This window comes from Prinia subflava, chromosome 11, assembly GCF_021018805.1.
Source record: "Prinia subflava isolate CZ2003 ecotype Zambia chromosome 11, Cam_Psub_1.2, whole genome shotgun sequence".
NCBI classification, from domain to species: Eukaryota; Metazoa; Chordata; class Aves; order Passeriformes; family Cisticolidae; genus Prinia; species Prinia subflava.
In genome coordinates this window covers 16,561,817-16,585,085 of record NC_086257.1, presented here as the reverse complement: position 1 = coordinate 16,585,085, position 23,269 = coordinate 16,561,817, and the positions used below count along the sequence as shown (strand labels likewise).

The window sequence follows — 23,269 nt, the reverse complement described above, 5'->3', positions numbered from 1 at the left end:
CTGTATATCTGCATTTTATATGCAGTACCTAATTATGATCAGCATTACAATTCTTATGTCAAGTAACAATAAAAAACTTCAGCTCTTTCCTTTAAGCAAGAAACTCACAAAATTTATCTTAGAAAGCAGATGGGTCCTATTATCTGTGCCCATGAAAATCCTATTTACAACGTTGTACATTTCACGCTGTGATATCATATCTGGAACCAGTCACTCTCCCCATCTGCAATGAACAACTGTTCTCATATGTGTATTAGGGGGTGAGGATCTGGCTGCAGAGTCTCATGATGTCACACTAGTGTTGTATTATTTTACAATAGCTTGCAAATAATAGCTGCTATATTTATCAGTGTTTTTCTGTCATTAGGGCCTTTGTTATGAAAGGGAAGAACAAGGTCTGCAGGAAGGTTTCTAAAACATTTTCTGATGATTCAAGGCAGCTTCATAGGCTCTTGCCAATAAAGTTTCTAACCTTATTGAACTTTCCCAGTGAGACACAAAAGGGTTGTGATTTCTCAAGCTGCTCTGCTAAACCCAGGGAAGGCAGTACTTAGACTAAACCTCAAGCATCCCAAACCAGGCAGTTTATAACAACTATTGTAACACATGTGCCTAGATTCGTTTGTATGTACAAAACACCAAAAAAGGTCAGGGTTCACAAGTATCTGATTCCTACCAAGGCTTCCTTCAAAAAAACAATCCATGAAAATCAGGGAAACCCCAGCTTTCACATCCACAGAAGAGCAGCTTTCCAAGGAAAAACACCCTTTTAACAGCAAAGCAGGCTCTGCATCTCTGTTGGCTCCGCCTGACCCCAGCAGCCCTGCAGGGAGGGTCTGGGAGACGCTGGAGGCGTGGAGCAGACACGAGTTTCTGGCTGATGCTTCAGAGGATGATTAGAGTCCTTTGGGTCAATGCTCTTTAATACACAGCCCGATTTCATCTGCTGTGTATAACCACCATGGTGTGCTCACAGAACGACGCAGGAGTTGCTCAGTCTTGTTTGCCTTTGGGCCATCCGGTGTGATTCCCACCACCCCGATACGCCTGGTGTCTGCTGCTTGCAGTTTAAAGGGCAGGGAAGTGGGAATTCTACACTCTCGTAAGTGCCTGAACTCAGATCCCTTCCCTGTGGAAGGACGCTTCCGGACACGTCGCATGACTAAATGAATTCAGGAATCTGCAGGGCACACTTCTCGTGCTGCTTATCAAAACATGACTGATGTCAGATACAGTACCAGAAGCCATTAAGATCAGTATTACTGACAGACGTCAGCACCCATAAAGATAATTTTGCACTCTTCCTGATCTAGGGCTGTCTAATAATCATGACACTTGTGTGTCATCTGAGCAGTCTCCAGATCTGCCAGTTGTTTCTGTGGGTTGGGCTGTCAGGAACACTTTGTTGTACAGCTGCATTGCCAAGGGCCAGCAAGAATCTCAGTGTTATGGTAGGCTCTTTTCCCCCTAATGGAGCTCTCAAATTCTCATCCAAATATAAGGAGATCTAGTGTTTCCAGGATGCCCCAGGAGACAGCCCATGTTCAGAGAGGCATGCTGCTGCCTGGGAGCACTCCAGTTTCCTCAGGGCCACCAGATTCAGACCAACAGGTTTGTCCTCCCCTTCCATAGGCTCTTGTGGAACCTTTTTGTAGGTTACCATGCCAGAACAATGCCCTGCTTTAGGGGATTAAAACATCAGGGATTTGTTCATTCTGTCTCTTGCCATTGTAGAGAAAACCACTGAATACTCATCTATTCACTGAAGTTGCTCTCAGGACCTCACCTATCCTGGTTGAGATGAATGGTCTTGATGAAATCATAAGGATGAATGAACTGAAGATGAGAAATACTGAGCTGGGATGCCCATGATCTAACACTCAGCTCTGAATGATTAAATCCAGCTTCTACAGTCTCAATTGTTTCCCTGAGATGTGGAACTGGATGAAAGGAAAACAGCCTAAGCAAGCACGTATGACTCTTCCAGTTACGCAGCACATGACCTGGAGTAGACACTACACATTTACAAGAATTAGGGATTCTTTTGCCAGGGATCATGCAATCACAGGTCCGTGGGGACTCAGCATTTCAATGGGATTCTCAGGTAGTAGTCATAGCCTGATGTGCTTCATCTGCAGCTGCACTTGACCTCATAGGCAGTCTACACGTACTGCACTTCACACTATCAGTGTTAGCAAAAATGATGCCAAAAGCATTCCTGAAGGTAAGGCAGAAGCTTTAGCTGATGCCATATGCCAGTGCAGCCATGAGGGAAGTCACAGCTTAAGGCTCCCATTTCTTTCCTCACCATTTGCTTCCCATTACAGATGTCTGTGATGGTATTTAAAAATACACTGGCCTAAGGTCCAAGTAGCCCAGTGGACCATGCTGATTGTCAGCAGGGATATGATTTCTCTCAAAGCTAAGAGTGCATGAGATTGGTCTTCAGGATGGAATGAGGCAGTCTGTTATGTAAAATCCTCATCACACTTCCAGAGATTATGCCATTATAATGATATACAAGAACTATTATGCAATTCTAACAAAAAAATCAGACAAAAATTGAGGTGATGTCATTTGAGACTAGTGTATTGATGAAAGTAAGTATCACAACCTCACCAGCACTACAACACTAATTAGATGGCAATGGACCTGTGTGTGTTTGGGTAAACAATGCCTCAGTGGACATCATGCCCTCATTGACTTCCCCCTGCCTTTCTTCTCCAGCCACTCTGATCTCACTGCAATGCCAGGTGTGTCCTGAAGAACATTACACCTTGTTGAGGACTACTGTGAATGTGGTACAAGGATGCTTTTCTCCATCTCAGCCCTGCCAGCTTTCATGTAAATCTCCTCTATCCAGCAGACAGGACAGCAGGTCCACCCCCACATTCTTTAGAAAATAATTGCTGCCTAATGATGGCTGCAGTTTTGCTGCTCCAAAAGGAAATACAAACATTTTTGTGAGAAATTTCAGCAGGAGGTATCTTGCTAAAGGCATTTGTTTTCACTTTTACAGACACAGACAGAGGCTACCAGCAACTGCTGTTGTTTTGAGCATCATTTGTAAAAGGAAGTGTCTCCCCAGCAACGACCACCATGGCCAGCAGACTATTCAACCAGAAATCTGCAATTTATCACTAGTGTGGAATTCCTACTAGTGCAGGAATTTTACAGAATGCAATCAAACAAAAAACTACTTCAGAGGAATATAGAAGATTCCACTCCACTTGTAGAACATCCTGAGAGAGAAAAATATGTTCCTCTGGCATCTACAAGTGCTACATCAATTCCCTGTCATCAACTGCTGCTGCTTTCCAACAACTGCCTGTGATTTCCGCAGCCTTGTCACAAGAGCATGGACACTGAACATTTCAGGCACCTGAATTAGCTGTCCCCTCTTCAGTCCTGCTGAAACATCTTCCTTTGACATGTAGGCTTCAAATATACTCTTCTTCCTCCCTCGGGTGGGTTTATTTAGATTCTTTCTGTCACCCGATGTTGGGACAGCAGCATAGGATCCTCCTGCAAACAAAAACTCGTGTTACTTTGCCCACCAAACACGACTGTGTGTCTTAACAGAATCTGTACAGAGGTTTTATATTTGAAGTTGAACTTCTGAGAACAGTCTGCCTAGAAATACTGGCACCCAACTTCAGAACACTGAAAACCCTGGAATAATCATATTTTACATATAATCAACAGTCATTTTTAAAGTCAACAGCATTCATCCCAGCCCATCTTTTAAAGCACAGGCTTCAAGGCAGCTTATTCCTGAAGCGTGTACACACATTGCTTCAATACCTCTGGGAGTTCCCAGTTGTCTGGGATTTATTCTGCTGTCTGAATTGTTCATTGTTTCTGTCTGCGATTCAGAGAGTTGCCTCTTCCTATCGAAGTGCTGGGGAGTTCTTGCAGATTCAGAGTTGTTTCTGGTTCTTGCAAACCCTCTTTTTTCTGCACCTGAAATCAAATACAGGTTTGAAATAACAAGGAAGGGAAGAGGAACCCCAGTGCCAGCCTGTGGTCCTGCTGAAATTCACGGTTTCTAGTTCTTCAGTACAAGTTACAACCATGAGTTATATCCTTTATCCAAGAGAAACAATGTCTTCATTAGTTCATTTGTAATCTGTTGGCTCTTTGGGCTTCATAATACACCACTAACCTATTTTAGCATAAATAAAATGCTAGAAATTACGGTGCTAAAGTTCGATACAACCCTTCCAAAATCCTGGGAAATTCATTAGAGCATATAAAATGTGAAATTGTTAAATTGTTTCCAAAGTCTCCACCCCATTAAGCCCCCAAGTAGTGAGAAAATACAACCTCCCTACAACTTAATTAACCAGTTCAGGAATCAAGGAGGCAAAAAAAAATTCTTAACAACCCACACTGGAATTATTAACTGTGGAGCTACCAGAGGCAGCACGGTACACAAGGACACCGGAAAGAAGCGCCAAAGCTCCAAATGTCCAGCCTGTTCAGAATAGGCCACAATCATATGAAAATATTCTGCAGAGACTCACCCCTTACTTCCCTGCCATCACCTCAGCCCCTTCCCTACAGCCAGGAGAGCAAGCAGCAGCTTCCAAAGCGTATGCCAACGCTGTTCCACGGATCAGCACATTGGAATGCAACCCAGCGCCGCGCAGCTGCCCTCTTGGCCCTCCACCTGGATACTGAACATGTCATCACAGCTTTGCCTTCCAGCCCCTCCTGGCTACGCTCCCTGGGTCCAAGCTTGTACCTGCAAGTCAGAAAACGTGCAATGCCAACATATTTGCTACGGTGCTATCCAAGTTACAAGGCAAATTCTTTTACCTGTGGTATCCCTCTCAAACAAAATAGCAGACTGCTTCACAGCAGCAAGGAAAAAATGTTTTAAAAGCTGTACTTAAGCAGAGATCTTTAAAAAATATGGTGCAAGAAGAGAAAACTGCTACTTTTCCCAGTCACAGAGAAAAAACAATTTTCATATATATAAAAACGGGCAAATCAGCAGGAGGGAGGGATCCTCCTAAATCAGGAGGCAAGACCCCATCACAGGCAGAGAGACAACCGAAGGTGCCAGCTCAGACCAGTCCAGGAAGAGATTACACAGCGCAGCAGTGTCTCTAAACAGGAAGCTGAAACAAAGAGGAGGCCTCTGTTTTCAGTCACAATAACACAATATCGTTGGGCCTTTTTCTACACAGTCAAGCTTTTCACACTCTGACAGTGCTTCCAGGGCAGAGACTGAAGAGGCTGCAGCCATAACATGGCAAGAGCACAGCAGCAAATTTAGGTTTCAGCTGAGGCAACACAACCTGTACAGCCCACATGAGATGAAACTAAAATAAACAGATTTGCAACTGCCTAATGAACTGATTTACAAATGTCCTAAGGGTCAAGTTAAGTTTAAAAACAGACACCAAAAGTAAAAGTACAGACTAGAGAACTGGCAACGCAATTTGCTCCTGGATATGTTTTCAGAGACATTTTGGTGAAGGAATCTGACTTAAACTGCAACAGGAGGGATTTTAGGCTGCTCACCCAGAGGGATCATGCAGTCTGCATCGTTGGAGGTTCTTAAAAATAGGTGAGACAGATGTCTGCCAGAGTTGGTCTAAGAAGAGTAGTTTTTTCCTTGAGGTAGTGAAATGGATTACACGAGCTCGTAAGGTCCTTTAAAGCCCTCGTTTCTATGACAGCAAGTCACAGAAAATACTACTATGAATTAAAGAGCCCGGGATACAAAGGAGGCTAAATCTTAACATATCGCTAAGAAGGAGCTGAAAAAAAAATAAGAGAGCAGAAAACTAAAATGCAGAGGGGGAAAGCAAAAGAATTCTTATGGATTAGGCAGCGAGCTAAGAGCCAGAATTAGGAACTGCAGAAAAGAGTTGTCCCAGCACTTGGCTTGTCCAATGGTTGAAAAAATTTGGGGCCCCTACAGCCAAAAATAAGGTACAGCAACAGCAAAGGGTGGAGAAGCATCGTTGTGTGATAAAAGGTAGATATGGAAAGAGGCATCCGCACATTTTCAGCACTTAAGCCTTGGGCTTGCTGTGTGGTGGGATTTTTTATTTGCTCAAACTCAAGAACAAAACTCAAAGAAAAAATTCACTCAAAACAACAAACTCTGCTTCAACTTAGCTGGCCTGCAAAGCAGTTTTCACACAGCCACTTTGGATAGTATTTGACCCCCTTGGCCGTGACATTTACAGCTAAACAAAGCCACCCCTGTTACAAAGCCACAGGCAACTGTCACAATTAGCATTCAACTGGAACACATCAAATTCTGCATGACTGTAATTTCTTGTATTTCTTCTTTTAAAAGAAAGAGACCTAACTACAGGTCACCATCTGTTTCACTAGAGCCAGTATTTGTTTCTGCAATGCACCTGGTCCCTAAAACTGGAATTTAGAAATATCTCTCAAGATGGGCTTTCCTGCTGTCCCCACTGCCCAGCATTAATATTCTGATGCATAAACAGACATCATTCTACAAAGCAAACTGTAACTTGACCACTCTATAGCAAAGGATATATTGAGATTATTCTTTCTGAAAAATCTATCACAAACATGGTTAAATCCTATTTCAGCACCACGTGTGTCAATCTCACTTTTTCCTTGGTGTTACAGTTGAGTGATTTGTAAGATAGAACAAAATCTCTCATGGCAGGATGTCACACGAAGTAGTAACACATTCTAGGCATTAAAATAATCAAATTCTAAATAAATTAATAAGCAAATGAACACAAGAAAAAAATTAAAATCATTTCAGTGGAATGAAGACTAAAGTGCAGAGCTGAGGTTGACAGATCCACCCTAAAAGGAGACTTGAAGCAACCACAGAGCACCAAACATCTGCTGTGCAGAACCACTGAGGCCTGAACACTGAGCAATTCTAGTGCACAACACAAATATTCACAACAAGCAGCAAATGCAACACGTTTGGGTGTTTATCTGGCTGCAGAGATGATGCGGAGCTGCTCCCTCTGAATGTAGCCAATGCTTGCCTGGGATTTCTAAATATTCTGCTATTTTCAATGGGATATTACAAAGAACTAATAATTTGAGGAAAAGTGGTTGACTGTTCTGTACTTGAAGTCCTCGGGAGAGAGATTTGAGTTGAAAAAATCCCAACACCTGCACCAGGCATGGAGGCTCCCTACAAGACTGACAGAGGGACACCTAAATAGAACCAGTAATTCCACCCACAGAGCAAGGAAACCTTCAAACCAGCCAAAGGGAAGCACCAGTGGGAAGTAGAAACACACAACTCCAACCTCCACAGAAAGAGAGACGTGAAAGAAAAGTGGGTGCATTTGTGGGCTTTTGGAACAGTTCACAATCAGTTACTCTCTTTTATTCTCACCATGGACACCAGGAAATGGAGCAGAAAGGCTGCAGGGGCTGGCTGAGCTCTACTGGAAGGACAGCACTGGAGCTCCATCTGAAATCCAAACCACCTCACTTCATCTCCATCACAACAATGACATCACACAATGGCACATTTTGGTCTTTAAACCTAAGTACCTATTAATCTTTTCTTATCTGAGGGGGGGAAAAAAGCATGCAGGCAGCTTCCCAGAATAATTGATCTGGCTTACAGTAAGAGAGGAGGCGAGATGTTTTAAATCATCTCATTTTGACATAATTTATACAAAATCACTCTAGAATTTAGCTTTTGAAAAGTATTGCATTTAATTAAATTTGCATCTATTAGTCAGTTAATCAACTAGATGGTCAACTAAATCAACTAAAATGCTCAACTAAACATGAAGTTAGCAAGGCCAGAAAGTCTTCAATTTTATATTAACATTTGCATATTGCTTTACATAAGAAAGAATCAAGACCTTCAATTTTATTTACCAAAAATAAAACATTCTAACTGCCCTCTCACACCTGACAATCTCTTTGATTACTATCAGCAGAGAAGGAAAGTATCACAATCTTCATCAGCACATCCATGACAACTCCAATCCAGGATCCAGCAAGAACCAGTTTTACTTGAGAGATCCAAGTGAATTTCAAGATAAGGAGATCTTGGTATAGTTTCTCCCTTTCCTACCGAAGGTCATCTACATTTTCACCAGACATTTTTACCTCCAAACTTCCAGCTTTCTTACGATCTATATTATTTATGTAGATACCTACAATAGTAATGCAGCTCCCTGGGTGGGCAGGACTGTGAAAGCACCCCAACAGTGCTTGTAACACCTTTGCAGTGTCTGACCCTCCAGACACTATCTCAGCATGTAATTGTTCCTTTTGCATTTAAAAAAAGGAATTTATGTTGAGAGCATTGGACAGAACAATATTGTTACAAACTTTTCCAATACAAAATACTTGTATGTGCTATTTACTTTTATCAGTCCATGACTGGACACCAACATCTCCACTAACTCTGCTATTTCTAAGAGGATTTTCCATTGCTTCCCAGCATTAGATCATGGTCTAGATATGGCAAGGAATCTTTGGAAAACCCTGTTTTTCAGTTAGTATAAGTGTGAGAAGAAACAGAAGCATATACCCAGAACTGATAACATGCAATAGAACAATTTGTTATCAGTTAATGAGACACTCTTAGCACACAGTTCCTAAATATTTGCCCATATTTCTACAATGTTCCATTTCACTGCTGACTCATTTCAATGACTTAAACCAGTTTCCTTCAAGACAACCCAGCTGTGCACTTAGTAAGACATGATAAGGACACACCCATGATCTTGAAGACATGGCAGCTACCAAAAGATCACCCAACACTGCCCTAGCCCCATAAGCAGAAATTAATCAACCAAAGACAACAAGAACTACTCTGATACCAGCCTGTGGTTAGTCCCACACTCCTGTTGAAGTTAGACTAGGTTAAACATAGCAAGAAAGTTAAATAAAGCATGTTTCTGCTCATCCTTACTAGAGATTTAATGAATTAGTGTCCAACCATGAGGCAGCCCAAGGCGTCATCTCTCAGATCCATAAATTCAAGTTGGCCCTCGACTCCTGGCAGAGTTGACAAAGCAAATTTTAGAAACCATCAAATTTGGTCTTTTAGCAAATGAATACTCTCCAAGAGCTGCCAGGAAGTTCTATCTGCAACTTTATGAGGCACTATGGATGCTGATGTGTAACAGGGTGTATTAATAGTCTCAATACTAAAGTTCAGCCAACACAAACTCTGCCTTGTTTTGGAAAGACATCTGGGACATAAAAAATCCACAATCCCACATTGCCCCTGAACAACTCAACTCAGGTACTTTTGTGAATCTGTCTCTGCACAGCTTTGATGAGCTGGGGGGATGCAGCTCCTGGCTAGGAGCTCTGGACAGGCACAGTCCTACTGCTGGCACCGTTGTACCAGGCAACTGCCCCTTTATTCTCCAAAGTCAAATAAACTCTCCCAGCAGAAGACACTTTGCCAGTACAAACTGCATTAACATCAGGGTGGTTTTGCTAGGATCCCTGTGCCTGCCCCTTTCATATCCTTAAACAGGCAATTTCAAAGCTATTCGATATTTTCTGCAGCTCAAAGAAGCCTCTAGAATAATTCTCTCTCAAATTTTAAAAGCCAAAATGTGTTTGTTAGATTGTTTTGAATTTCTAATACACCAGCAACATCCAGTAGATGCCATATTATAGAAGTGACTAAGTCAAAAATCTCCAAGCACTTAAATGACTACTACAATATCCGGGATCAAATTACCACACACAGGCAAAAACAACAGGCAAAACCAACAAACAGCATTGAAGTGATCTCAAATGTGAGTTATGTCAACAAAAACACCAGTCAAAGGCAGGCCAGAAGTAACAAACTATTTATGTTTTGCAAAATATTTTGCGGATTTAAGAGATTAAATGCACCACTAATGGTAACAGCCAAATCCTTTTTTGTTCTAGTTTTAAAAGGAAAAACACAAAGACAGCTGTTGGTAAAGTTGCTCAGGGAAGGAGTTCTGTATGGGGAATTAAAAAGACACTCCTTGCATCTGTCTTTGTGCTAGAGCCCCAATAATACACATACAGGACCAAACTCCATCCACCACGCTCACTGAAAGCACAGCTCTGCTCCAACCTGTTAGGAACAGTCGTGCTTCCACTTTCTCTAAACATGAAGTAAAAGAGTTCTTGGACAGCCTTGGAACAGAACCACCTCCATGCATTTTACAGTATCTTGAAGCCAAGAGGTTCAATAAAGTAGATGGCTCAAGATTAAGACAAAGCAATAGAGACAAATGAGGATGTAATGGGAAAGAATTAATTAGGGATGTAGGAGTGGAAAGGCAAGACTTGGAGATACGTTATCAGTTCAGTGATGTCTCATTGCAACAGAGACCAAAAGAAGGAGATAAACATGGGAGGCAATATTTCAGATGCTCAATCTGGAGTCCAAAAGAAAATCTGAGAGTGCATTCTCCTTATCACAAGCAAATAAAAGAAGATCCTTCTTCTCTCATGAAATGTAAATTCAAAGAATTTTAAACTTGAGGTTCTGCAGCACATTCCTCTGCTTGGTCCAAGTCAGACCATAAAGCTAAGAGAGTTCCTACAACATTCCTGCGAGTCCTCCTCAAAAGTAGCCAAAGAAGTGAACAATTTGAAATTATCTTAATCATTGAAAAGTAGGGAAAACTTGCAGGAAAAGGAATACCCTGGTGGAACAAGAAAAGAATGGTGATATAAGTGTAGGGATTTAGGCAGATGGTAGATTACATAATTAAGTTTAAAGTTAATTAAACAGTCATTCAAAGAAGAGAAACAATGCAAACCTACATTTACATGCATGGGCTCAGCCAAAATGCAAATTCTATGCAAATATCCTGAACTGAGTGGATGCTGTCCTGAAATCCAGCTGTCAGAAATAATTCCCAGGCCCCCCAGCCTGGACCACTATTATGATGGGTCACCAGGGTCCAGCCACAGCACAAATCTAAATGTAACTTTCCACCATCAAGACAAATCAAAATAAAATGAGAAGACATCGTGTTAAGTGAAAGCCAGTCCACACAGCTCTAAAATGTAAGTTCAGCAGTAATTTAAAGGACTAGGAAAGCCCAACTGGCTACCAGCAACTCTCCACAACACACAGAGTTCTGCCTGTGCCAGCCAGCAGGTTGTCTGCAGGCATGGCTGTGCTTGTGCACCAGCACACTGTGAGCCACCAGCACAGCCACCCAGGAGCAAACACAGAGAGCTCTCTCACCCTGCCTCTTTGGAGAAGGTGATTCTCCAAACAGCTTTGGCAGAAGCTCAAAAGATCTGCTCAAAAGAGTCCAACAAAAAAAGAACAAAGGGAATCCTTACCACATGGGGAACAAGCTGGCTACAGACAGGCAGCCTGTCCCCCAGCCAGTGACTCCAGGTGGGGAAACACAGGCTGGTCATGGTTTGTGAGGGAGTTCTCAGGGCCATAAGCTGCCTTTGGAAGTGACTGTGCCACTGCAGCTGATCGTAAGATTCAGACATCCAACATTCTTAGAACGAAACACTGAGGAAGAAACACTCCTGCTTAGGAATGAAGGTAGCAAAAAAGTGGCATGTCCATGGATATTAAGGAAAGCCAGGAGCAGAGACAGATGCTCATTTCCAGACTCATGAAAATGAGGTGAGAAGCACACATATGGTGGAAGGCACACGTTGCTACTGCTCTTTTGCTTTAAGCAGCACATACTTATTAAAAACTCTTGTGCTGCATGTCCCCAGATTTCAGTATGGAACTAGGGAAAACGTTCTTGCTGACTTTGGCTTTCAGAGAGGGCCTAGGCTTTGAAAAACTGAAATGAAGAAAAATGCACAATGGATTCTTTCTGCTGCTGAAAACAATGCTGTGGAAACTGCTCCTGACCGCCAAGATCATGTGCTCATTACACCATGCTTCCACTTCCAAAACACTTCCAAGCATCCTCATGCTTCAGGCTTTTGACTTCAGTAACTCAGACAGTAATTGCAGTTTTATTCAATTCCTCAGCAGGGTTTGTGTTGTAGGAATACTACAGGAGTGCAAGAGCCAAAGATACCATTCCAGGCTCTGAACGGAGGGCTGGTGACGAAACTCATTTAGTAGCAATAGACTAAAAGTTTATCAAAATAGTTACTGTGCTCCAGCTGCGTGCAGCAGCGCAGTGGTGTTGTCAGGGAGGGGGTACATCTCTTTTGGTTTTCAGGACTCTCTGTGAACCTGCTCCACCCTGCTCGTGACCTCCTCACTACCTACTCCGCCTGATGACTGCACTCCTCCAGCCTTCCACTCCTGCCTCGGGATGTGGGTCAGGGCTGCTTCCACTCCCCCTCATCCTTCCATCTTCCCTAAACATCTTCCACAATACCTTTTGCTCTTTGTTTTATCCAGCAACTACACTGTGAAAAGGCTTCCTCAAGACTTCAAGAAAAACACTTTAAAAACACAATATTGTGGAAGTTCTGTCTTTGATTTTTCTGCGCTTCAGTAGTTTGAGAGAAGCAAGTTCTTCTTCTGCTCAAAGAACAGAAGAAGCTAAAAGGCTTTGAAAAGCAAAATACCTGACAGGAGATGCTAACATATTAGAAGACATTAACAGCTGAAGAAATCAAAGAACTGCCTTCAAATTCCTACATATCCTGAGGTAACCCAAGGTACTGCTGAATGTGTTCTGCTGCTGATGAACCATTCCCCATACTATCCACTCAGTGCAGTAGGTACATAAATCACAATCCCAAGTAGAGTGGGGGGAAATGCCTAAAAACATACAAACTGAACAAAACCACATTTTGGCCGCTGGCTTTTATTTGCACAGAGCCTGGAATATTCTCCAAGGCAGGACATGCCCCATACATCTGTGGGCTGCAGCTGCTAGTGTTGACATTTTCCTTCAGCACCCTGGAAATTTTTATTTTTGTGACAGAAGACATTATTTTATGCAATAGATCACAACATTTTGTTTTCCACCCTGTCCCAGCCAAGTCTCAATTCTCCATAGCTTGCCTTTCCCCACAAGAGGGAGTTCAGGACATGCAGCCCACAGCACTTCATGGTGCCAGTTTGCAGGGTATTGGGGTGGGAGGGCAAAAGATGGGCAACAGCACTTGGGACAGGAGAGCTAGGAGCAGAGCTGTAGAGGAAGGGCAGCAGAGAAAGTCCACATCACCCACAGGATAGAGAGGAACCACAAGAGCCACTGAATTCAGCTACCAAAAACCTGTCCGTCCTACCTGGACATCCATGATGAAGGAGACACTTAGACATTATCTGAGTAACAGGCCAGACCTGACCGGGGTGTGTGCGCTGACTGACCTCAGGGACAGCAGAGGACAGAGGGCTTTTACAAATTAATTCCTGTTTGAGTGACAGCGCTTTTCAGGGGTGGAAATTGTTATCAGGGCTTCTGAACATGCTGGTGACAGCCCCCATACCACACTGTTCCAATGGTCATTCACCCTCACTGCTAAATTGTGCTGTATTTCAAGCCTGGATCTGTTTAGCCTCAAATGCATTATATCATAATCTGCTCAACTGAGTAGCCTATTATTGAACATCTGTTCCCCATGTAGGCAATTTACTGAAAACTCCCCTCCCCCAAGCATCTCTGTGATAACTGAAGCAGGGTTCCTCAAATCACTCACGATCCCAGCGTTTTAATCTTCCCTGTGGCTGTCCTCTGGGTATTCATCAGTTCATCACCACCCGCCTCAAAGCGAGGGCATCACCACAGGAGACAACACTCCAGAAGCTGCTGCTGCCGTGCCAAAGACACACAGAGTCCATACTCCATCTCCCAGTTCCCATGCTCATACATTACCCTTTTGGCCGCATTTCACAGGAGGAGGATGTTCAGCTGATTAATCCATCAAGAGCTCAAAACTTTTTTCCAAGCTGTTGCTTCCCACACCGGGTTCCTCGCGCTGCTATCAAGGCTCTGTGCTGGCAATCTGATAAATGGATTTTGTTCTGCCTGCTCCCAGTCCACCAAGTGATCCAGATGGCTGCAAGTAACTACCCTCATTATTCAATACTCTGCAAGTCATCAAAAAACTCTTTTCAATGCTACTTATACATTTTCTTCCTGATGACTGACAGATGTATTAAACAGCACAGGGTCAGGACATGACACTGCAAGAACCAGACACACCTGTTGGTAACCATTCTAAATTTATTGCTGCATTTAATTAGTTTGACTAAACAGGTTTGAAACCATTGCACATGCGCTGTGATTTAATTAAGTTCACACACTAGCATCCATACTCACACCTTTGGCATCAAAACCCTATTCTCATAAGAAACTGACACTGAAGAGCTCAACAGGACCTTTGTTAAATAAACTGATGACAAGTCACAAAAGAAAAGATTTTAAATGAATTAAAAATCAATGCAGTTCTTCTATGAGCCTATTATTTTCCTAGGATCAACACCACACTGACAAGCATAGTTACCTGCACTACATAATGGCTGAGTGAGTAGAAAAAAAGTTTAAAAAAATAGCAGGTTAACAGCAACAGGTATTTCCACCAAGGATCATTTTCACCTGAGCACTAGGAGGTGAAGGAAGCTCCTTCATTCACAGAGGAGAGAGCTTTGCTGCCAAATGCAAGGGCTCCTGCTGCAGCACAGTGTGCTCAGGGCTCAGTTATTAGATCACATCTAAAAAACATAGTCCCTGCAAGGGCAAGATCTCATCTCCCCGAGAGAGGATACATCAGATATTAACTCACATACTATAGCTGATGTTTGCCAAAAACATTAGTTGCACAAGATTCAGGAATGCAACATTTTTTTCTATCAAAAGCCAGAGAAATTTATGTTTGTGATGACGTTCCTAAACCATTAGAGAAAGAAGCATTCTATTTTTCATGTGTTTCTCAGATGGGGCCATACAGTAAATCCAGTTTTCCCTTCTCTCCCATATCTTATAACTATGATTTACGTCATCTAAGCAACGTTACATTGAACCTGGCAAGATTAGCTACATTTTAAAGATTTCCACAGCAACCAACATTCTCCATTTATTGAGCTGATTCTGTGGCCTTTAGTAGATTGCTGGCTCATGTTTGCTGGTGTCAGATAGGGAGATAACAGCATTCTTCAGAACTGAATTTCACCACAAAAGAATGGGAAGACTCCCCACTAAAAAGTATCATTATCCTAAATTAGCATAACAAGAAAGGAAAAGCAGAAGCTGTGGTTCTTCCTCTGACGTTCCACCAGAGAAACAAAGGCAAACACACAATTATACTGCAGTGTACCATGGGAAGACAAAATACCTGAGATTTTGCCGTCTTATTAAGGCTGATATTTCTTGAGTGGCTGTGCCCATCAAACACACAGGAAAGCCAATCCAGGATATTTCCTTTACCTATCCTGAACCTTTTAAATGTCAGGATTGAAGCCACAAGCACAACACCACCATCCAACAGCCACAATTGTTTTTAAAGCTCTGATGCTAAACACCAGCCTGCTTGCCAGCACCACTCCTCCGTGGAAGCTGCCCAAGTTGGTTAAGTACCACAGGCTGGGCAAATAAATGCCAAGTGTCAGGCAGATGATAAATCAGAAGGCGCTGTGGAAATCTTCCACTGTTTCACATGAGGCATGTTGTTTCCCAGGAATTGTCTGCTTCTACTCAGGGGGCATGCTGACCCTGACAGATGGGCAAGATACCTGCATCACATCATAAACCTCTGAAGCTTTTAGTGAGAGGAGCCTCAGGACGATACCTAGGGAAGCTGAGAGTGTTCTGCCCAAGGAAGCTGTCTGCAGATCCAGCCTGCAAAATCTGAACCTAACTCAGAGCAAGCAGCCTTGACCAGCATCCTGCTCTACCCAAGCTTCAACACCAACAAAGCCACCTCATTCCCAGGTACTTTGGTTCCCAAGATCCTCTGAAATCAAGTGTGGCTGGGAGGTGGTATTCCACATTTGAAGGACAGTCTTTTTCTGAAGATGTCTGATTTTTAAGCTTTCCAGCAGACCTCGGACTGTGCTATCAAACAGCAATTTTCCCTCAAAAACAGGCTGGCAAGTGCATGTACTTAAAATGCAACTGAAATCTTGCTGTTCCAAATGAAACACAGCACTTGTACTAAACTACTTATTGACAAAGCAAAGCATCACAAATATTGAAGTTCCACATAGCAGCCATGCAAATCTCAACTCCTAGCATGTGACAGACAGATGCTGCAGAAAGAGTCAGCACTTCTGTCCTCAAGAAAAAGGAGGTTTTAAGCCCTTTTGTGACAACAACTTTAGTCAATCTGAAAAAAGATTTTGATTACTAACTGTGGATTGAAATGGAAAAACCCTAAGAGCCTTTGATCAAAACCAGAAAACAACCCAAGGGACTTGATAAGTTTCTGTTAAAGAAATTTAACCAAATTTTAGCACCCAAAGAATCTAGAGCATTGGAGATTTAAGGGAAAAATGCCAGAGGAAAATTGTATTAGTTTAAAAACTCTAAGCATCACAATTTAAAGTGACATTTTAGGATTATTTTCTGTTTTATTAGGTTTTGTTTGGGAGGAAATTTCAGAGCAGGAGGTTTTACAGTGATTCATCTCGCAGAGGTTAAAACTGTGCAGCAGGGAACAACTGTGGGATTCCTCTATCTGCAGCTTCACTTTCCCAAATCCAAGAGTGCTGATGCCATAGAGGGAATCCAGCCTGACCATGTCATGTTTCACACAAGGGACAATGAAGTTCTGTTCACACTCAGCTCTCTCAACCGCAAAGCCTCCAACAGTTAGGAAAAGCAGTTTCTATATGGAACTCTAGACAGACACACACCAGCAGAACTGAGCTCCAGGACTCAGAGATACCTGCTTGGGGCTCCATAAACCACTCTGCTTTCTCTAAGGCCAGAGCAATCACTCTGTCCACTGAAAGGACATGAAAAGGGACCAGTCCCCTGCTGCCCACAGCCTGCCCCAGGGTGCTCAAAGGGTTTTCATAAATCACTATCTGCCTTCACTATTAGCTCTGTCAATTTTAGGGTCATTGCAAACCCCACCAGGGCTAAGCCTGAGCTGAAGAGCTGTTAAGAAGAGGACAATGAAATGAAATGGTATAAAGAGAGATGCTTGCCTTTGAGATTAGCTCAAAGAGCCTTTTGGAAAGCCTACAGCAGTCTGAAGAGAGCTAATTTGTGAGGAAATGTCACTCCTGAAAAGATGATACGCCTTGCTGCTATGGCAGAAGCAATTCTTGCCATCACAGCTTCACAAACCTTGATTTAAACTGATCAAACCAGACACCTGCCTATGCAAAATAATGTGACTTATATCAGCATCAAGAGAGAAATACAAGCTTTGAAGTGAGAAAATATTAATCCGATACTGTGATGTGTAAGTTCTTATACCTAAGCACTTGCCTAGTGCAAAATCTTCATTTCACTTAAACAAGAGTCCTAAAATATACTCAGACTGAACAGCAGAATAGACTTCTCTGAAACAAGTGACTTTTTTTTTTCCTGTTTCTTTCCTCCCCAAGAAACTGTTTGCACATCCCAACAAGTATTCTCGAGGGTAACCAGTTACAGCTACACAGGAGGGTGGCTAGGGAGGCATGCAGGGGAAAGAAGAGGAAAGGTGTCACTATTGAGCAAATAACTTTCCAATAATCTTTCCCACAGTGTGAGTTTTCCACCTGGGAAATCAAACACAAGGGTCAACGTGTTCTGCTTTAAGTGTTTACACTAAACAAACAAGCAGTTTTCAAAGGGTTCATGCAACCCCACTTCCAGCCAGAGCAAGAGGCCACTGGGGGTGTTTGCTTTTGAAAGCCAGGCTATTTTTATTTTATCCGTGTAGCCACCTGTAATTTTCCTGGATATAAACTGTATGCCTCTGAGAGTCTTCATCTGTCATCTGCTCTTCCTATGCTTCAAAAGCTGAAGGAAGTGAAGTCTATTGTGACAGGCTAGCACAACAAATAGTGTTACAATGAACCATGTAAAAAAAGCCCTCCCAAAAATCAAGCTCATCAACAAATTTTACCATAATCTGCATTAAATCTCTATCTTTTATCAATCTTGCAAGAAGTCACAGAAGTTTACCAACTTTAGCACATTATGTATCGCCACAATCTCAAAAATAACCCAGAAAAAAGCATATTACTTGCCCCTCTTGAGTCTTAGGGCTTGGTTTTTAAGACTGATTTAGCTAAACAGTTATTTGATTTTCAGTTCAAGAGTTGTGATAGGCCTCAGGCTGATCTTATCCAGCTGAGAAATCGATCTCTTTTCTACTTGTTACAGAGAATTTAACATGGTGACATTTATGAGTTCCTTCAGTAGTAGCTCATAAGATCAGGCTATCAAAGTATTTCAGCATAAATAACATTCAGAGAAAATTTTAACCCATTACACTGAGAAATGAAATTTAAACTCTCTGGCTTTGGTTCCTTGTTCATGCTGTGTTCTGGGGCTCTTTTAATAAAAATTTTACTTATGTCCCTAAGTAGGCTTTTTGCCTTGAAGGTCACATTTAAGAGGCACATTTACTTTAGTACTGCAAAATGTGGTCTCCTTGTTACCAACAGCAAAATTTCCTGGAGTCAACACCTTCCATCAGGAATTGGCTATTATACAAACACCTTAGCCCCTGAGTACTCGATTTACCTGGACCAAAAGCAAACCAACACTCCAGATTCAAAGAAGCAATGCAAAGAAAAGCCTTACTCTGCCCTGAGTCAGCTCAGATCCAGTGGTCTTACTCATTTGGACTCTACACCACAGAAATTGGGCTCTTCTAGACCTGAGCTGATCCTGGAAGCAGCACAGCCACAATCACAGGGTTTAGACCAGGGAATCAGATCCTGCCATTAGGTCCTGCCAACAACAAGTTGGCTCCACATGAAGGCATCTGCACATGCCACATGGCTTACTTGTAAACCAGAACAGAGCCACCCACAGGTAACCAACCCACAGGTGGATTAACTCGGACAGAGCAGGACGGGTCCTATTAACTCATTCATGACTAACATATTGCATCCAATTCCATAGTAACTGTAGCAAATGGACCAAACAATTCATCAGTGAACTCACCTTGGACTTGACCTGGAGACAAGTGACTGTTCTTTCTGGCATTCATTGCCAGCACATCCTCACCAAACTGTTCAGTCAACAAGTGTCCAGCTGCTGTATCAGCGTTGGCAGGACATCTGCCTCGTTTCTTATGCTTCTTCCTCCACGTGTCCTCCTCCTCCCTCTCGTCAGAACCAGAGGATTTCTGCAGAGCCCCTCGGTGCCTCAGGCTGTTTGATGCTCTCCCACCAGGGCTGTCACTCACATTTAAAAAGCCAGATGCAGCTCCACGCTGATACACATGGTATTCTTCCTCTACCTCCAAGTCTCCCTCTGGACTAACAATGGCATTTTTTTTAAGAGGACATCTGTTCAGAGCACTCTGGGGTTTGTCGTTCTCAAACCCAGGCAGGGGCTGTTCCAGGTGAGATGTTCTGACTGGTGAATAGCTGTGCATGTTTATCCCGTTCCTGGCTGGATTCTCCTTCACCAGGCCTCTCCTCAGAGGCAGGTCCAGATCCAGGCTGGGGTCGTTGCAGAAGCCTTCCTCCAGCTGCATCCTCTGTGCGATGTGGTTCAGGTAGGACTGGAAGCGGCCGCTGTGGTGCTTTTGCAGGAGCCTGGCGTACGCGTTCTTCTGGGGGGCAGCCGCCCTGCTCAGCCCCTCCTTGGCGCCCTGGGCAGAGCCTGGACTCCTCACACGCCCCAGTTGATCCATAGCACAGTGAAAGGCCCAAACTTCACAGGGTTAGAAACACACACAGAGGAAAAAAGGTTTATTTTCCTGAAACAAAACGTCAAATAACTGATTACAACAAAAGACACAAAAGTGTAAATTTTTTGCAGGAAAGGAATTCTGGGTTTGTAAATCACTCCAGTGTGGGGAAGGGGTTTCACAATGTACTCAACATCTGCCCTGCACCAAATCCCTGTCCATAACCTAGGAGTGACCACAATCCATAAACTATACCTGCCCACATACCACATAAAACATTTGGGATTTTGTCCCACCCCAAATACACAGGATTCCTTTAATCTGCTCTTCCTTGCCTTTGAAAAAGCTACGAAAATTAAAGCAGCAACTGACAAACTACACCAGAAGCATCAGTTTAGTGGTTATCAGAAGCAAAATCTTGTCATGACCAGCCTGGAGTCCTCAAAAATAACTGCATCCTTACTGAAGTGCTTCACTGTTGCTGTCAAAAGTGAACATTGCCTGTCACCTTCCTCCCACAGTGACTGACACTTCTCCATTGTACAGGACAGTTCCTTCAAACACCATGACTACCCATTTCAGCTTGTCTTTTTTGCCTTGAACTCCCTCCCAGTGCAACAGAAGTAAAATAGTAATTATCTTCCAAGAGCTCCTAATTCTTACTGAGACACACTGGCTGCTGCTCCATCCAGCACCAGTTTCTGTAGATGGTATGACATCTCCACCTTTGCTGCATGAGTATGAAACTTAAGCAGATCAAGCATCTTTCAAGCCTTTTTCAGGTACTTTAGCTTTTAAACTTTTGGAGCAAAACAATCTATTAAATTATGCTCAGCTACTTTGAGGTAAATTATAGGTATAAACAGGATATAGCAATGATTTTTGCTGTATGTAAAATCAAAGAATGTAAGAATTTCTTGATAATGGAGCCCAGTGCAACTGCCAGCTTCTGCATGTTTTCATAAAAATGCCTCTTTTCACTTCAGGACAAGTTTGAAGTTGAACAGCTGAATCTCACCCCAACTGGTAGAAGAAGAATTTCAGGGCTCACTGTCATCTCTGCTATCCCAGAACCGTGGGGCACTGGACTCTAAGGTTAAATAAAAGATACTGCCTGTTAAACCTCTCCCTTCCCTTCTCCAGGGGATGTTGGCAGGACAGAATACACAGATCAGCAAAAGTGAAATTTATATTCGCTTCCGTACTCCCACCATGCTTGGAATTTTTCTTTGCCCTTACTCAGCCCTCTTCTCCCTTTTGGTGCTGTTGCACAGAGGAGAAGCACCCAGGCAGTCTCCTCCAAGCACACCCTGCCTGGGAATGGGGCATTATCCAGCAGGGCTGCAGAGCCAGCTCCTCCTCAGCGCGCCTGCTCCGGCCCTTTTGGAGAAACAATGCGCATTGCACCGGGATTTACTTAGGTAATTGAGCACGGATGTGAGCAGCCCTCACAATGCAGAGCAAAAATTAAAAATCCCTGAGCAAATAGGAAAAATTCTTTATGTGGTTTGTGATTCTTGTTCCTAAGATTTTCCATTGGTGCTGGCCAATAGCTAAACTCTTCTAACAGACTGACCTGCTACCAAACTATTACAACACACACACGGGTAGGTCTACAAGGGCTTTCTTTGTACGTCACCTTCTCCTGTTGCCAGTGCAACAGAAGCAGATAACATTTATAAAAGCCAATGAGACCACTCTCCAAACAATGGTTTGGTTCCAGGAGACAGGAATTTGTCATCTTTGTTTACCAGTAAAGAACAAATATTCACAGCTTGCCTTCACTATAATTTCTACAACTTTAATCACGTTACCAGTCAGCAAGTGCAGCACTGAAAACGATACAAGCCCCTATGCACCACAATTTCATTATTAGTCTTCTCCGGGCAAGCAGGAATTGAAATATCCCCAAGAGAGCAGAGGGAAGGCAGAGGTGGGTACAGGTACATCTACCCTGCCTGGGCACGGTGATGAGGACGAGTGAAACGCCAGGATGGACACACAGAGGGAGGACACTCGCTGAGCTGGCCCCAGGAAGAAAACCGCCCCTGTTGTTGTCCCCCGGCTGGTTGTGAGGATCACCCCCGGCCTCCATCACACGCCCCCCGCGTGTCCAACTCCCCAGCCAACGCTCCAGCTCCGGCAGCACAGAACCCGCGCACCCTGGGCACCAGGAGTAGACCCTGCCCCGCCGCCTCTCCTGCCAGGCGGCCCCGACTCCTCGGAGCGCGGCCCGGGCCGCCAGCGCGCTCCTGCCGGGCCCGGAGCGGCCGCACGGGACAGCGAACCGCGGGCCCGGCTGCGCCGGCGCTGCCACCGGGCTGACCGGGCTGAGCGCCGCCGGGCCGGGCTCCGCTGTCCGTTCTCCCTTACCCGGTCCTGGTCCCGGTCCTGGTCCCCGTCCCGGCCCCGCTCCCGACCCCCGCCCCGCTCACCGGCGCCGCGGCCGCTCCGCTCCGTTTGAATGTCCCAGCGCCCCGTCCGCTTCCGGGGCAGCGGCGCCTACGGGTCGCGGCGGGGCCCACAAGGGCTCAGCGCGAAGCGCTCGCTCCGCACCCGCCGGGACAGAGCGGGCGGGGGGAGCCCGGGCGGGGTTCGGGTGTCGCAGCCCCGCTCCCTGCGCTGGGGGGAGGTCCCCGGGCTCTCCGGGGGGAAGGGGACCCTCCAGGCAGCCGTGGGCTCCTCTCGACCAGGCACAGTGTGTGAGGGTGGGAGCCCACGGCGGGCTGAGCTGGGGCATCGCGGGGACGTGGGAGGCAGGAGGTGCTGCCGCCCTACCCGGGCTGCCCCAGCCCGCCCGGTTTGCAGCCACCGGGAGCCTTGGGGTTCTTTGGCAGCCACCGGGAGCCCTGGGGTTCTTTGGCATGCACTGGGAGCCCTGGGGTTCTTTGGCAGCCACCTGCATCCAGCCGGGGCCAGTGCAGCCTCCTGGGATGGGTTGCTCCAGCTTCAGCCAGATTTGTAGCCAGATCAGTGAAAAAAAGCACAGGTTAGCTGATCTGTTGTTGTAAAGATCTGAATCTGGTGTTGTCCCCGAGGAAACTCACAGCTTTGCAAGCATCTGTAACTCCAACAGCCCCGTGGGGAAATCTCCTTCAACACCTACATGGCCTCACCTGCACTGCAGAGAAGAGCAGGCTGCAGGATCCTGTTCCCTGAGCTCCCTGGGATCCTGTTCCCTGAGCTCCCTGGGATCCTGTTCCCTGAGCTCTCTGGGATCCTGTTCCCTGGGCTTTTCCTGCTCCCCTGGCACTGGAAGCTGGGCAGCAGGCAAACTGATGATCCCCTGCTCGCCCATATGACAGCACCCAAGCAGTGACCAGCCCTTGGTGCTGAGCAGCAGTGGCCTGACCTCCTCCAGGACAAGTCAGAGCCTGTGGATCAGAGGGTGACATTAAAGCATGAGACAAGAGTCAAGAGCTGACACTTTTATTACCTCCTCTTTCTGTGACCACAGACCTCTCACAAGGCTTTATAGCAGTCAGACCCAGGCTCTGACTGACTGAGAGTATGTGGTTTGGTCACCCTGGTGTTACAAACTCAGGCTGTGTTTGCCAAAGAATTTCAACCAGGAGAAAACTTG

General features: G+C 44.5%; 1 protein-coding gene across 1 annotated transcript in view; it reads right to left on the bottom strand.

The window, feature by feature from the left end:
• Positions 1-22,148, bottom strand: part of DIS3L2 (DIS3 like 3'-5' exoribonuclease 2) — a 180,675-nt gene extending 158,527 nt beyond the window's left edge. Inside the window, 4 exon segments of the mRNA XM_063408228.1 lie at positions 3,383-3,525; positions 3,805-3,963; positions 18,993-19,709; positions 22,060-22,148. Coding sequence (XP_063264298.1) covers positions 3,383-3,525; positions 3,805-3,963; positions 18,993-19,689 — 999 coding nt within the window. The 5' untranslated portion in view covers positions 19,690-19,709; positions 22,060-22,148.
• Positions 22,149-23,269: the final 1,121 nt, after the last annotated feature.